Source organism: Mesocricetus auratus, unplaced genomic scaffold, assembly GCF_017639785.1.
Source record: "Mesocricetus auratus isolate SY011 unplaced genomic scaffold, BCM_Maur_2.0 Super-Scaffold_100015, whole genome shotgun sequence".
NCBI classification, from domain to species: domain Eukaryota; kingdom Metazoa; phylum Chordata; class Mammalia; order Rodentia; family Cricetidae; genus Mesocricetus; species Mesocricetus auratus.
The window spans coordinates 40,937,325-40,953,160 of record NW_024429198.1 but is presented as its reverse complement, the minus strand read 5'-3'; the positions used below and the strand labels follow the sequence as shown (position 1 = coordinate 40,953,160).

The window sequence follows — 15,836 nt, the reverse complement described above, 5'->3', positions numbered from 1 at the left end:
CGTTTGTGATTGCTCTGAGAGTGCCTTTTAACTTGGAAAGTACTGTCTTTCAAGGAGTAAGAAACACTATTCATGGGAATAATTTGAAAGAATTACACATTGTCTTCTACTAGCCAAAAAGGGATTGTGACAACTGTGCATTTTGAATAAAGACACAGAGTAGAGATACAGTAACTAAGATTTCTGAAATTGCCTTTGATGAAATCTCTCCTTGTGCTAGTTGAAAATTTTTCACCAGGAAATGAAATATGGTAAATTTAGAGATCAAAAAGTTGTGTCCATTTCAAATTACCAAGAAAATTCAATTGCTAGAAAGAAAAGCAAATGTATTTTACTTCTTTCCTTATCAACATACCTAGGAGACCATATAACATTTATACAGTAAAAATGAGATATCAACTAAAAGTTTGGTATTAATTATTTGTATAAAATAAAAACATGGTCCAAAAGTGATAAATTCAGCTTAGAAAATTAATTGTAATTTTAAAAGCTGAAACAAAAGATTCAGTATGACAAGTATTCAAGCCTTGACCTGCATCTTAGCTTTATCCTAAAATAAACATAACAGTACCTTTTTAAAAGTAGCAGTTATTAGGATTAAATGTGTACATAAAATTTAAAATATATTTTAAATAATAAATATTTAGTATATTCTAATTAGTATAAAATTTTAAGACAAGGGAGCAGATGTGCCAAATACAAAAATGTATTTCTTTTTTTTCTCCATATATTTTTTTAATTTTTATTTTTATAATTAAATTAGAAACAAGGTTGCTTCACATGTCAATCCCAAGTCCGTCTCCCTTTCCCTCCCCTCTACCCATGCCCACCCACCAACCCCCCCCAATATCCCTCATTTTCCTAGGGAGGGTGAGGCCCTCCATGGGGGTATCCATAGTCTGTCATTTCATCCAGGGCAGGGCCTAGACCCTCCCACAAGAGTCCAGGCTGAGAGTACATCTCTCATTGTTGGACAACCAAGTGATTACTTATATTAAAGATGATTAAAGCCAACATCTTTTACATGATATATTATTGTTTTTAAATTGTTCTTCAATTTCTATTAGTCATACATTTCTCCTTCATTTACTGTGAAGTAAATGGAGTTTTATGAACTCATTCTTAATGCATGAGTTGAATAGATAAAACCTCAAATGCCAGTAAACTCATAGGAAAAGGTAGATAATCAGATTGTTTTATTTGTTTCAGATTTTCAGACGATGCTGGTTGGTCTTTAAGAAGGCTTCTAGCAAGGGACCCAGAAGGCTGGAAAAATTTCCAGATGAAAAAGCAGCTTACTTCCGAAACTTTCACAAGGTAAGTCACAAGTGCAGAGGTCCATGGGGAACAGCTAGGCTCTTGACAACTTGTGGAGACATTTCTCTGATGGATGACATCTACAGAGGGAAAAATTCATGGTCAGGATAAAATGCTCCCGTTCTGATAAAATGCAAAAGTTATTTTTCTTCCTTATCTTAATCATCTGCTGTAAATCCCAGCTATACTTCTGCAAAATGAAAAGCTCATTTTTATGGTGGCTTTGCAAAATTAGATGAGTCATAACTCAACTAGATCCATTCTTAGGTGCTGAGCGGGCACTTTTCCTCTGTTCAGGTTAATTGTGCATTTGCTACTCTGAATTAAACTATAGGCAGTATTTAGGAGATGACATTTATCAAACAAGCTTTATCAGTGTTAATGACACTGTTAATGTAGATAGCATTAGCTGTTTACTCAGCATATTAACAAGAAATAATCACTAAATATGCTGGTAGGTAGATGCTACATAAATTTCAGGAGTGAATAACTAAAAGAATATAGAAATAGCCATAGACATATGGCCTGAACTTATCTTTGGTGATAATTTCAAATCACTGCATGCAGAACTGTGGAGTTGTTTATCCTGCATATCATGATCTGAATAAGCTCAATCCAGACTCTAATTCCACATTAGCAATTTACATAATCACTCATGGAGAATAATGATGATGAAATGAATTTTTATATATTATTTTACATGATATTGAATTTCATTCTACCCTATTTTTAACTATATGTTAGCTGATATTAATAATCTATATAACCCAACTATAAAATAACTACCAACCATATATATTATGACTAAATCTGATCAGATAGCACAAAACTGAAGTTGATGTGACTCTTTGTGAGGTTTTTTCATATTAATATAGATTTACAACCAGAAAAAGCAGGTTTGGTTTTATATTCAGTAATTTACCAACTTTCAGACATTTTGGTTTTCTCATCAGTAAATGGCTATTTAACAGTTATATTGCAGGTCTCTAATGATAATTTGAGATGGTATATTATAAAATGGCCAACATAATTCTGCCTGTTTTGGTCATATAAAAATGATTTGCAAAATATACAAAGAACTCAAGAAGTTAGTCACCAAAACACCAAATAATCAAATTAAAAAGTGGGGTACAGAACTAAACAGAGAATTCTCAATAGAGGAATCTAAAATGGCTCTAAGGCACTTAACAAAGTGATCAACATCCTTAGCCATCAGGGAAATGCAAATCAAAACAACTCTGAGATACCATCTCACTCCTATCAGAATGGCTAAAATCAAAAACACAAATGACAGTTTATACTGGAGAGGATGTGGAGAAAGGGGAACACAACTCCACTGTTGGTGGGAGTGCCAACTCATACAGCCAGTTTAGAAATCAGTATGGTGAATCATGAAAATGGGAATCAGTCTGCCACAAGATCTAGCAATTCCACTCTTAGGCATATACCAAAAAGATGCACATTCATACAGTAAGGATATCTGTTCAACTATGTTCATAGCAGTGTTATTTGTAATAGCCAGAACCTGAAAGCAACCTAGATGCCCTTCAACTGAAAAATGGATAAAGAAAACATGGTATATTTACACAATGAAGTACTACTCAGCAGAAAAAAAAATGGAATCTTAAAATTCACAGGCAAATGGATGGAACTAGAAGAAACCATCCTGAGCAAGGTAACCCAGGCACAAAAAGACAAACATGGTATGTACGCATTCATATATGGATTTTAGACATAGAGCAACGGATTGCCAGCCTACAATCCACACCACCACAGAAGCTAGGAAACAATGAGGATCCTAAGAGAGACACACATGTTCCCCCAGAGAAGGGGAAAGGGACAAGATCTCCTGAGGTAATTGGGAGCATGGTGGAAGGGGAGAGGGAGTTAAGACAAAAAGAAGGGGAGAAAAGGAGAGGAGAGGAGGACAGAAAGGAGTAGGAAGATTGAGTCGGGAAAGAATAGAGGAGAGCAAGAAAAGAGATACCATAATAGAGGTAGCCATTATAGGTTTAAAGAGAAATCTGGCACTAAGGAAATGTTCAGAGATCTACAAGGATGATACCAACTAATAATCTAAGCAATAGTGGAGAGGCTACCTTAAATGCCCTTCACCAATAATGAGATTGATTACTACCTCAATTGCCATCCTAGAGCCTTCATCCAGTAGCTAATAGAAGCAGAAGCAGATAACCAAAACTAAACACTGAGCCACACTCCTGGAATCCAGTTGCAGAGAGGGAGGAGTAATGAGCAAAGGGGTAAAGATCAGGCTGGAGAAACCCACAGAAACAGCTGACCTGAACAAGGGGGAGATCACGGACTCCAGACTGATAACTGGGAAACCAATATAGGACTGACCCAGACCCTCTGAATGTGGGTGTCATTTAGGAGGTCTTGGAAATCTATGGTGCCTCTATTATTTATCCCTAGTATATAAATGGACTTTGGGAGCCCAATCCACATAGAAGGATACTCTCTCAGCCTACACACATGGAGGATTGTTTAGGTCCTTCTCCAAATGATATGACAGACTTTGAATATCTCCCATGGAAGGTCTCACCATCCCTAGGAAGCAGAAAGGGGATGGGTTGGGTGGTTGGTTGTCAGCAGGGGAGGAGGGAAGGGGATTGACATGTAAAACAAGTTGCTTTCTAATTTAAATAAAAAAGGATTTGCATTCTAAAATTTCATTGGTATTGTGTATCATGAAGATAAGTTGTGTTTTTAAATAACTTAAAGCAGACTAATGAATGATGAATTTAATGGTAGTGCTGTCTGTATCACTTACTGAGGAGGGGTCATTTCTAAAACAGATCTAAATCAGTTCTCATTTCTCCTTGCTTATCCTGTTGTTGTTTTGCTTTATTTGTTTATTATATTTGTGTTCTCTTGTTAGTTATTGTTGTTACACATATGTAGTTGTATCTTGAGTTCATTTATTGTTTCCCATATGTATTTGTGATTGGGACTCACTTTTGTGGATTGGAGAAATTATCAGAGGCTTGTTCCTATAACAGACTAAGTCCCTGTGTCTTAGGTGTCACTAATTGCTCATAACTTTCCATCTAGGGGTGCGCCTTGTTTGATTTTTGAGACTGCGTTTTATTATGTAGATCAAGCTGGTTGTGAACTTGGGGTCCTCTCAGTTGAGTTACTCAGGTGCAGGAATTAAAGTCACACGTGACAATCCTCATTTTACATAAACTGACTTTTCCAACTTTAATTTCTGTTTTGTACTGTAGTGGAAATTTCTTCATTTCCACTGTGAACAGTTAGTCTGAAAGAAAGTTTCAGTCTCTGGGCTATTTTGTCTATCAACATGACCTAAAATTCAAACTCATTAGGCGCCCAATTTTCTTGGCCTTGTTAAATATGTACTATTGTTTTCTTCATTGGGGATTCAGGGGTAGAGAAAAATTATTAAACAGTGCATCTGTTTACCATTGGTCTTAAGCTTAAATGACTAGGAAAGTGTTGTGGAAATAAAGCATTTTGTCCTGTAAAAGAGAATTAATTAAAGACAAACTTCTACAGCTTGCTGTGACCAAGATGAGGTGATAGAAACAGCAGTCCTTAGTGTTGTTAAAACGTTTAGGTTTATCCAGTAAGGAGACACAGACCGCGACTCAACGATCCCACGTGGAGTTTATTGGTGGACGGGGAGGGAAAAGGGGAGCAGAGAGAGAGAGATAAGAGAGAGAGAGAGAGTAAGAGCAAGAGCAGAGGAAGAGGAGTAAGTGAGAGTAAATGGGCAGGGGTCAGTCCCTTAAAGGGGTCCTTTGCACCTGCCTGGCTCTCACGGAACTCTGGGCTGGCCAGAGTGTTGCCTGAGCGCATCTTGCCAGGTAACAGGGCAGGCCAGAGTAATGCCTGAACCTTTCACTTAGGAATTTCAAAGATGAAGTGGAAGGACCATTCCTTAAACAAAGACAAAAACACCTGGCACAAGGAATTGAGGGAGAAACACTTAGTATGCCTAAAGATGAAAGAGACTGTTTGAACCAAAGTGTGGGAGAAGAGGTTAAAAACAAATAAACACCTGATATATATTCCACAATTGATAGAAATGTGTGAAAGGGACTTAAACAGGAAGTGTATCGTATAACTATTGTGTTCAAATGCCTATTTTTCCTTCCATTTCCTATAGACAGCAGTAATCCCTAACTTTATAATCCTCCTGCAAACATCAATATACAACATCAAATAGGTACCAGTTGGCCTCTTTGAAGGGAGAATGAAATGAGTTGCCAAAGCAAAATGGTCCTGTTCCACTAGTGGCAGCTGCAATCATAGGCTATAGTAATGGCTCTGACACTGGCAAACCCACTCTCACAGGACCACTAGAAAGCCTAGAGGGAGTGCCTGGCACTGGTTACATTGGGCTGTCAGAGAGTAAGAAAGACACACTTCAAAAGAGACAGCTAGAGAAAGATACCCATAAACACACACATATGCTTCTTTGTCAAATCTCAAGTGTTCATAGGTGGATTAATATCAGGGTCTTCAATTCCATTGATCCATACATCTGTTTTTATGCCAATACAAAGATGTTTTTATTACTATAGCTGTATAGTAGAGCTTGAACTGAGAGATGGTGATGCCTCTGGAAGTTCCTTTATTGTACAGGATTGTTTTGGCTATCCAGGGTTTTTTGCTTTTCCATATGAAGTTGAGTATTGTCCTTTTGAGTCTGTGAAAAATTGCGTTGGGATTTTGATGGGGATTGCATTGAATCTGTAGATTGTTTTTGGTAAGATTGTCATTTTTACTGTGTTGATCCTACCTATCTAAGATCATAGGAGATCTTTCCATTTTCTGATATCTTATTCAATTTTGATTGTTGGGGTGTCCTGGCTGTGAAACCAGGACCTATCCTGGGTGTATGAACTTGCATTTTGGAGCCCATTCCCTATGGATATACCTAGTATAGCCTTGCTTAGCCTTAATAATGGGGAGAGGGGCCTGAACCTGCATCTACTTGGTACTCAAGACTTTGTTGATTCCCCAAAGAAGGCCTTACCCTCTCAGAGGATGGGGGCTGGGGCAGGAGAAGGGGAGGGAGGGGAAACTGGGATTCGAATGTAAAATGAAAAAAAGTTTAAATTAAAAAATGAAAGAAAGACACACATACTCAGTATAGGGCCGTGGGTGACAGTGAGTTAGATAGGATCTGGCAAACTGAGATCACCTCCTAGTTGAGGCTACAGTGTCTTGCCTAAAGCATAAGCCACAGGCTACCACAGATACAACTTTCGGTAGTACAGTCTAAGGAAATAAATAAGAGCAAAACACTATCAAAGCAAAAATCATAGTATAGAGTTTACTCCGACAGCCATAATGTTCATGTTAAAAATCTAAATGCTGTAGAGCTGAACCACGGCAAAGAGACAACATGCAGTAAGAGCGGAATAGAATCAACAAATGAGAAACCTGAAATGAGACAATTTGTGAATTGCTCGGCAGGAGTCTTACATTGTATTTTATTTAACTATTTTCTTTTTCAATAATTGGCACTTATATTTATTTATTTTAGTGTTTTAACTGAAATAGAATTATACCCCTTTCAGCCTTCAGTATTGTTTAAATTGTTTTTTATCCTTTTGGCTCTTTGAGTCTTTATGAGGGTCTTTTGAGGGGTTCACCACCCACCTCCCAAGTAAATAACACACAGAGGCTTATTAGTTATGAGGGCCTGGCCTTAGCTTGGCTTGTTTCTTGCCCTTCTACCTTTTCCCTCTGGGCTTTTATCTTTCTTACTTCTGCATAGCTTATTTTCCTTTTTACTCTGTGGCTGGCTGGCTGGTTGGGTGACTGACCCCTGATGTCCTCCTCTCCTTGTCCTCTTGCTCTCTTCTCTCCTTCTATTTATACGTTTACCTTTCTCCTTTTGTTTACACCTTCTGCCTACCAGTCCCACCTATCCTTGATCCTGCCTTGCTATTGACTGTTCAGCTCTTTATTAGGACCACGAGGTGTTTTAGACAGGCACAGTAACTCAGCTTCACGGAGTTAAAAAATTGCAGCATAAACAAAAGTCACACACCTTAAAATAATATTCGACTGCACTACAGTGTCTTCCTTTGTACGCTCCGGCTCCTACAAACTCAAGTATCTTCCATACTCTACTTCAAATTGATGACCTCTTTTTCTTTCTAATTATCTTTGTCAGTAGTATCCCAATACCAAACATGACAGAGCTTTGAAAGAAAGCTACTAACATTTTCCGTAAATTCAAAATCTCTTAGCAAACTATTAACAAATCTAATTAGAAACATGAAAACAGTAAGTCACCATAAGTAGCAGACTGTTTTTTTAATTTAATGGAATAATTAGCAATAAAAGATGAAAACATCACAGGACCCTTTAAAGCAATTCAGAAAAAAACATTTGTCAAATTCAACCTGCCTTGATTATGCACAGCTCCCAAGAATAGTGCAAGCTTCAACAATTTGGAAAAGAGCTTCTAAAAGGATCTTCCAAAGAAAAGGAAAAATGCTTTCTATTCATAGATGACATGACTATTGTAAATGCTTGTTAAACTAGAAATACCAGAACCAGTGAATGCAGTGAACAATAAGCATGGAAATTTTAGTATAAGAATCAATTGCATTTTTTACATAGTGACAGATGACACTTGGCAAATGGACTGATTAAAAACAGTGTCAACAAATAATAAGTGAATGTATAAAACCACATATAAAATCTTTCATGCTGATAATTATGAAAAGTACCTTAGAATGAAGGAAAGAAGACAGATATATGACAAAATGTTGAATTTGTGTGTAAGACTCCTCTGTGTCACTAAGTTGTCATTGTCTCAAAATTGACATATAGACCACATAATTCTAGTCAAAATCTTAGGTTACTTTTTATAGATACTGACAGGATAAAATTCACTTGAAAATATATTAACATAGATTAACCAAAGCAAGCTTAAAGCAGAAGAACAAAGTTGAAGCATTCTAAAATTACAGAAATCATGGCCATGTGTCATAAGTGAGGATCTGTAAGCACAGATCAATGGACGTTAATGGGAAAGATCAGCAACAAATCCAAGACTGGGTGATCAATTCAAATAGTCAATAGGCAAAACTCAACAGGGAACAATTTTTCTTCAAACAACTGAACATTAAGTGACATCAATGCTGCCTCACATTACAGAAGTACAAACTCAAAGCTGATCACTGTTCTCAAACAGTAAAAGTGTAACATTGATACAATTAAGCTCAAGAGAAAATAATTTTATAAGCAAAACTGCTATAAGCAAAATATTTTAGGAGAAGGAAAGATTTTTAAAATTCAATTTAAGTTGCATCAAAATTAAAAATAATTTCCCTTCAAATCATCTAACTTTTTAATTTAAAAGGCAGGTTGCTAAAGGCAATTTTACTTTTAAAACTTCTAAAAAGTTTTACAAAGCATATAATGTCAAAATATATCAAGGCTATGTAAATATTGCAACTCAAGAAAATAAGCAGCCAGCATTTAAAAATGGGCACAAGATGTGAACTTGTGAACACCCACTTCCCAACATAAGATACATACAAACAAGATAGATGCACGAATCAGGGGGAATTGTCCTTAGTTATCTGTCAAGACCAAACCAAGAGCAAAATCCATTTTGTATCCATTAAAATGACCAAAAGAAAAACCTCTAGAAATTACTATAATTGGTGAAAATATAGAGAAGCTAGGATTCATCTATGTTGATTGACATATATATCAATTATGAAATTGTACAACCAATATTACAGTTATATTAAGAAAGGTTATAGATAACCAGTTTTCTAAATTTAGTTTACTAAATAAAAGTGAAAATCAATTTCATATAAATGTATGCTTAGGAAGTGAAAGTTCAGTTCATTTGTAATGTTTGGGAATGATCTAAATGTAAATATATGAAACACACAAATCTCTGGACTCAGTAGTCAGGCAGTGATGGTGCATGCCTTTAATCCAAGCACTCAGGAGGCAGAGGCAGGCAGATCTCAGTGAGTTTGAAACCAGCCTGGTCTACAAAGTGAGTTCCAGGACAGCCAGGACTGTTACACAGAGAAACTCCATCTGGAAAAACAAAGAAACAAACAAACAAACAAAAAAGACTCAGCATATGTGACAGATCAAATTTCACTTTCTCAGGACAGTACTGCCTGTGAAAACTGTTTTATTACTACAACATTTTCTTTATAACATGGTCAGGGCTGACCCATAATCTCAGTAATTTGAGACACTCATCACAAATTTTATCTCATTTTTTCTTTTTACTGAATGGAAACTGAAATGGGAAGTTTTGGCTGGCATCAATCAGAAGAATAATTATAGCATGGCTCTTTGGTGCTATATTAAGGTTCATTGTCGCAAAGCTATGCCTCCAGTCTAGTTGCTCAGTTTAGTTTTATTTGGGCTGCATTGCCTGATGCTCCTGCTCAGCAACCTGGTTCTCTCACAGCCGAAGTCATACACACTTTACATCCTTTTCTTCTAATCAGTATTAACCAGCTTCATGACAGTGACAGCTGTTTTTTCCCCTTTTGGATAACCATCTAGCTTTCACTTCTTTACCATCCCTTTCTTATTCACCATTGACATTTTTATCACTCAAATATAATAAGTTGTCCAAGTCCTCAAAAGCATATTACCCTTTAAGTACCTGAATTGTGCATATTTCACTAACAAGTTTAGTGTGCTTCGTGCTTTCACAGGGTAGCATGAGTAAAGTGCACTGCATATTTGTCTCACAGTAATTGCTTCTTGTGATGAAGAAATTGCCCAAGAATCCACCTTGTCATAAAATCAAGATTAATTAATCCCAATTTCTATGTAATGGACGTTATGAATGTTAGGAAGCTAATGCATTCTCTCATATATATATATACATATATATACATATATATTTCACTGTGTCTAGTTAACCTCTATGCTTGCTATGATGTATAAATGAGATACTGAACCAAAAACGATTTAGGAATGTTTAGAAGGGCTAGGGGCATAATTAATTAAAGGCTTATTTTTCCCAGAACTCAGGTAAAAAGCTGAGTGTGGTTTTACTACCTAATAATCCCAGTTCTGCAGAGGTGGAAACAGGATGATATTAGGGTCTCACTAGCTAGTCTGCCTAATCCAATAACCTAGCTTCAGATCTCAGAGTGAGAGTATCTCAAAAAATGATGGAAGGATTATTGAAGAACAGCATTGAAGAAAGTTTACTTCTGGCCACTACATACATGCATACTACATGAATGTGCATCATACACATAGAATCTGAATACACATACATATACATAAACACATATACACATACAAACATGAGTACATACACACAAACACACACACACACACACACGTTGAGGTAGACCTTAAATGGTAAAGCATAACAACTAATTATTGTTTCAACATTTTGCAACCTAGGGAGAAAAAATTAAAAATAGTTAACTGTAATGAACAATGATGGATAGAAGGCAAGAGTTAATTCTACCTCTGATAATTAGAGGTTAATAAGGAAGAACTGGCTATGTGGGAACGTCACTAAATATCACTGTTTTCAAAAAGCCAAGTGATGGAGAAAACTGAATTATATGGAGGAATGTGTATCGATATGAGTAGCAAAAATTACACTATCATTAGACTGGGAAAGAGTTTGGTTAGTTCAGTACTGGTAAACCTTCAACAAGGACATGGCCTATGGAAAGATGATCACAAAGAGGGATCAGAAAGACTTTGTGCAGAAGTTAAGGTTTTGTCCTTGAAACCACAGAGAGGTTTGGAAAAGCTTTAAAACGGTTTGCGATTTTTCTCAGATGTGCTCTGTTTGTTAAATCTTAAGTTCTTTAACTAGAAAGTAGTTATTTTGACTTTCTCTAAAAGCCAAAATCATGCTTAATATCCATAAATTAAAATAATAAATCAAATGAGCAAAATGCTTCTAACCTAAGTGAAGGGTTACTAAAAATAAGCTAAGGGCACAACTATTTCTTTATCAAATTTAAGTGTGTGCTATGCCCTGTCTGAAATATACTGACAAGAATTAATGTTCTCATTTAGACATTTGATATGTTTACTATAAAAGAGATCTTGCTGCATAAATCAATTTTATATGAAATAATTTTTAAATGGTATATACTTTTTAAACTTAGTAGAAAGAAATTTGAATTTCAAATCACTAGCTACTGAAGGAAGTTATTAAAAATGCATTAGGTTTGAGAATGTGGCTGTATGTAATTGTCATAACAGATATTCAAAACAAATTTATCCTGAATGAAAACTGAACAAGAGCAATTTACAGAGGACCAGCTAATACATTTTCCTTAATTTTCTGAACAGATGACAAAGGAACTGTTAAAGAAATTTTAATGAAAGAAACATGAGTGCTGTCCTTAGGGAGAAAACATCAATAGAATCCTTTGAAGAGATGAATGGAGATAGATGTCATGAAGTTTCAGAGATGAAGACTGTAGGATGTTAGAAAAATGATGTTTGAATCTCATTTTTATCTCTACTTGTTCCATTGCTGGAGATTGAACTCAGGGGCCTGTGCATAGCAGCAAGATGCTCTTGCCACAGAACCACATCCAAAGCCCTAATCTCATTTTTCAATCCCCATCACCTGATATTGAAAATATCATTTCTCTTTACTCCCTCCTTCTTGGTTCAGGGTATTCATTTCATTTAAAACAAGCTTCTGAGGGAACCCAGTAAAAGGTTAACACTGCCTTGTAACAAGTTGCTGCCTTTACAACTTACCCTTAAAATCAAACTATGTTTTTGTGTAGACATAATATATGTATACAGTCATGTTGACTTTCTTGTTTTGATGTCATGAAAACAGGACTCCATGTTAGTATGATCACATTGTTGATACAATGTGGATTGTGTTGAATGGCTTGGTGAAAGATATTTCTGAGTCAACATCATTTATATGAGTAAAATCCTGTATTCCTTTATTCACTTTCACATTAATACATTCCTCCATCTGCAGACAGGTTTTGTTTCATGAATAAGAACAGCTATTAACACCTTGGCAGTTTCTGACAGAGTCAGACTCCACCTGTCATCCTGGACTGTTTCTATTCTATTGTTGACTGTCTTCATCTTATTTCCACATGCTAGTTACTTGGGGAGCACTCAATGGAAATGAATATGGAAAATTGGTTTCATGTAGGACAAGAAAAAAGGGAATTGCCAATGTATGATGGGCCATTTCTATGAAGTATCTGAGTAAATGATTGTAAGTCAAGGTTAAACAGAGGAGTTCAGGAGTTGAGCTGTTGGATGGAGGAGACCAGAACAGATCTGCGAAGTTGTAACCTAAAGATGTTAGGAAGCTTCCAGAGCTCAGTTTGACCTTGGTAGCATTTGATTTGGTGCCAATTAAAATTTCACCAAACTGAGGCAGCTCCAATTATAATTATTCCATGCTACTTTTTAAGTGGGATATTTTACTTAACCTATCCTATTACAGCAAATACGAATCAAATTCACTGTACAATGAATGTGAACTTGATTTAGAGTATATGACTGTGTAATTTATATTAGAAAAAATACTCGAAGAGTTTTGGTTTTTCATTTTGATGAAGGAGTTTGATTCAAGGGCCTTTACATGTTCACTAAATTCTTTACTGTTGAGCTACAGTCTCATTTCTATTTCAGTTTTTTTAAGTAATTTGCTTTATTTTTCTCTTTCAAAACAACTTACTATAAGGATAGCCTAATTTAAATTTCCCCATCTGTAAATGTAAATAATATCCTAGCATAAGTTAGAAGACATTGTCTGTAGGACATTAAAAGTAGCAAGGCCGCCGGGCGGTGGTGGTGCACGCCTTTAATCCCAGCACTGGGGAGGCAGAAGCAGGCAGATCTCTGTGAGTTCGAGGCATAGCCTCCAAAACAATACAGAGAAACCCTGTCTCGAAAAACCAAAAAAAAAAAAAAAAAGTAGCAAGGCCACGTTATTCAATTCATTTCTGCTTCAGAAGATGGAAGTAAAAAATCAGGGGGTTTGTGCCCATTGTAAAAGAATTTTGACACCATTCAGATAGCAAAGGTAGCCTGCAATTTCTAAAGAGTTATTTTTCTTGGTAAGTCAGATCTAACAATAATACAAAAACAACAGCAAAAAACCCAATCAAAGAAAAAAGAATATTCAAGACTATAATTCTATTTAAACATTAATTCCATCATTTCTGAGGCATGTTTTTTACATTCCACAGATTTAAATTTGTGCAATTCAGACCCAGACCCAGATAGCAGATGGAATGCTGTTTCTTTTGCCTTTGAGAAATGAATGCTTATCTATCCATAGTCTACAACTGGAAAATACAATAATTGGAATATATTCTTGAATAGTATTTTCTGCCTCATAGTAAATGCCTATTAAGCATAATTATTTTATTCATCAAATAATGATTATTTGCATTTATTTTTAATATGCTTACTATTTGAAAACATGTTAAATTTAATAAGTCCATAACAACAGTAAAGATTTCATTTGCCTTTGAACAATCCTTGTCTTTCATTCAGAAGCAACTACAAAACACATTTGATTGACTAGAAAAAGTCAATTTCTAGAGTACTGTAGGCTTTAAGACTCAGTGAAATATGTGTTGGATAATTAGCAGATGTTTGTATTCTTAACCTAAAATTACTGCCACACATAATATGAAGAAATGGCATATATTCTGTTACACAGTGTTGAGGAAAACTAAGTTTTTGTTACTATATTTACTTTTATTAATTTGGCGGAAAAATTTGAGATACGTATGCTTTAACCAGGCCAACAAGCACACCTAAACACACCTTGTACATATTAGAAATATCTATATAACAAGACAATTTTCCCAGTTCTGTTTTCTTTGAATTCAGTCAATTTAGTTATCATGTATACTGTGAATTTTAACTTGGTTTCCAGGAATGTGCTAGTTTCATAGATTTCTTTCTGTCCTTACAGAAAGTTTTGTAAGGATTAACCTCCAACATTGCATTTGCCATCTTGGAGCTAGGTTTGCTTAGCCAGAGGTGAGCCGGTATACTCCAGCTGGGTTCTGCATATGAACTGATGCATCCCTATTGCAAACCCAAATTGTTTGAAGTTTAAACGCTGACAAGATTGGGGGTACATTGTTAATTTTCTTCTGGTGGATAATTAATTGCTGTAGATGTAGGTAGAGCACTGTGATGGGGGGATGTCCTTCTGTATATATGTTTCCCTTATTGGTTGATGAATCAAACATTGTTGGCCAATAAGGCAGGAAGATAGGTGGGTGAGGAAATGAGGAGCATTCTAGGAAAGGTAGAATGAATCACCATGTAGGTTGCCCAAGGAGTAACAGGTCCAGGCATCCTCCAGTAAGCCAAGAACATGTAGAAATAGATAGATTAGTAGTTATGGGTTAATAATGAACACAGAGCTAGCCAATAAGAAGTCCTGGCCACCAGCCAACAGTTTCATAATTAATACAGCATCTGTGTGTGTTAATTTGGGGCTTAAAAGAGGGTGGCAGAAGCAGACAGGATAAGAAACTGCCAGCAAGATTTATGAACATACTATGTGGGTCACAGCATAACCCAGTAATATTTGTGAATTTTACAAGACTGAAGTTGAGTGATGAGGTAGCTTTCACCTAGTACTTCTGGAAGAAATCTTACATATTTCTTCTTTTTATTTTCTCTGTCTTTCAGTTCTAATTTGAATAGTCAGAATTGCTACATAATTATATTCTTATGTATTTTTTAAATTTATGGTTATTACTTTAAATTATGTGAATGTGTATATGAATGCAGGTTCCCACAGAAGCCAGAGATGTCACTAACTCCTAGAACTGGTGTCCAGGTGGTTGTGATATGAGTGCTGGGAATCAACCTTGTGTCCTCTAGAGAAACAGAAAGTGTGCTGAACCATCTCATCTGTGTCTGTCCAACAGCTACAAGAACATTTTATAGCAAGACTCCTTTTCTCTGTGTGTTATTTTATTTTATACTTCCTATTCCTGTCCTTATTCCTGCAATAGGTCAAGTGGCAGCTATCATGGTCACATCATGATAGTTTTTGCCCAATGTCAGAAACAAGCTTTAATAATTGAACTTGGCTATTCAATGAATATTCCCATGTGGTGAGTCCAGAAATGCCAAGAAGAACCAGTTTGTACAAAATTTTAATCAACATAATATGTTCAAATGTAAGCCAAGTGTTTTATGAGGTCCCCATGACAACCTTATAGTTGAAGGTTAGAGATCATGGAAAGATAAAAACAATATTTTGCCAACAGGTATTTGATCTCTTTGAAAGTGTGGACCAGAATCTGATAATCCTATTCAAGAGACAGTGTGCCACTCAGTGTTCTTAGACTTGGCTTTTCAGGTTGATGTCAGGTCTTCCATAGCATTTCTTTTTTGCTTCATACTAGAACAATCAAACTATAACTACAAGCAATAAATGAACAAGACAAAGAGCAGAGTAGTGCACTACTGGAACATCATTCAGTTCTCATCCTGACCTTTGAATGACCCCTCCTGCAGGTACA

General features: G+C 35.9%; 1 protein-coding gene across 1 annotated transcript in view; it reads left to right on the top strand.

Moving 5' to 3' along the window:
* Dok6 (docking protein 6) overlaps positions 1 to 15,836 on the top strand; it is a 407,151-nt gene that overhangs the window by 130,205 nt on the left and 261,110 nt on the right. Inside the window, exon 2 of the mRNA XM_005065385.4 lies at positions 1,210 to 1,317. Coding sequence (XP_005065442.1) covers positions 1,210 to 1,317 — 108 coding nt within the window. The remainder of the gene's footprint in view (positions 1 to 1,209; positions 1,318 to 15,836) is intronic.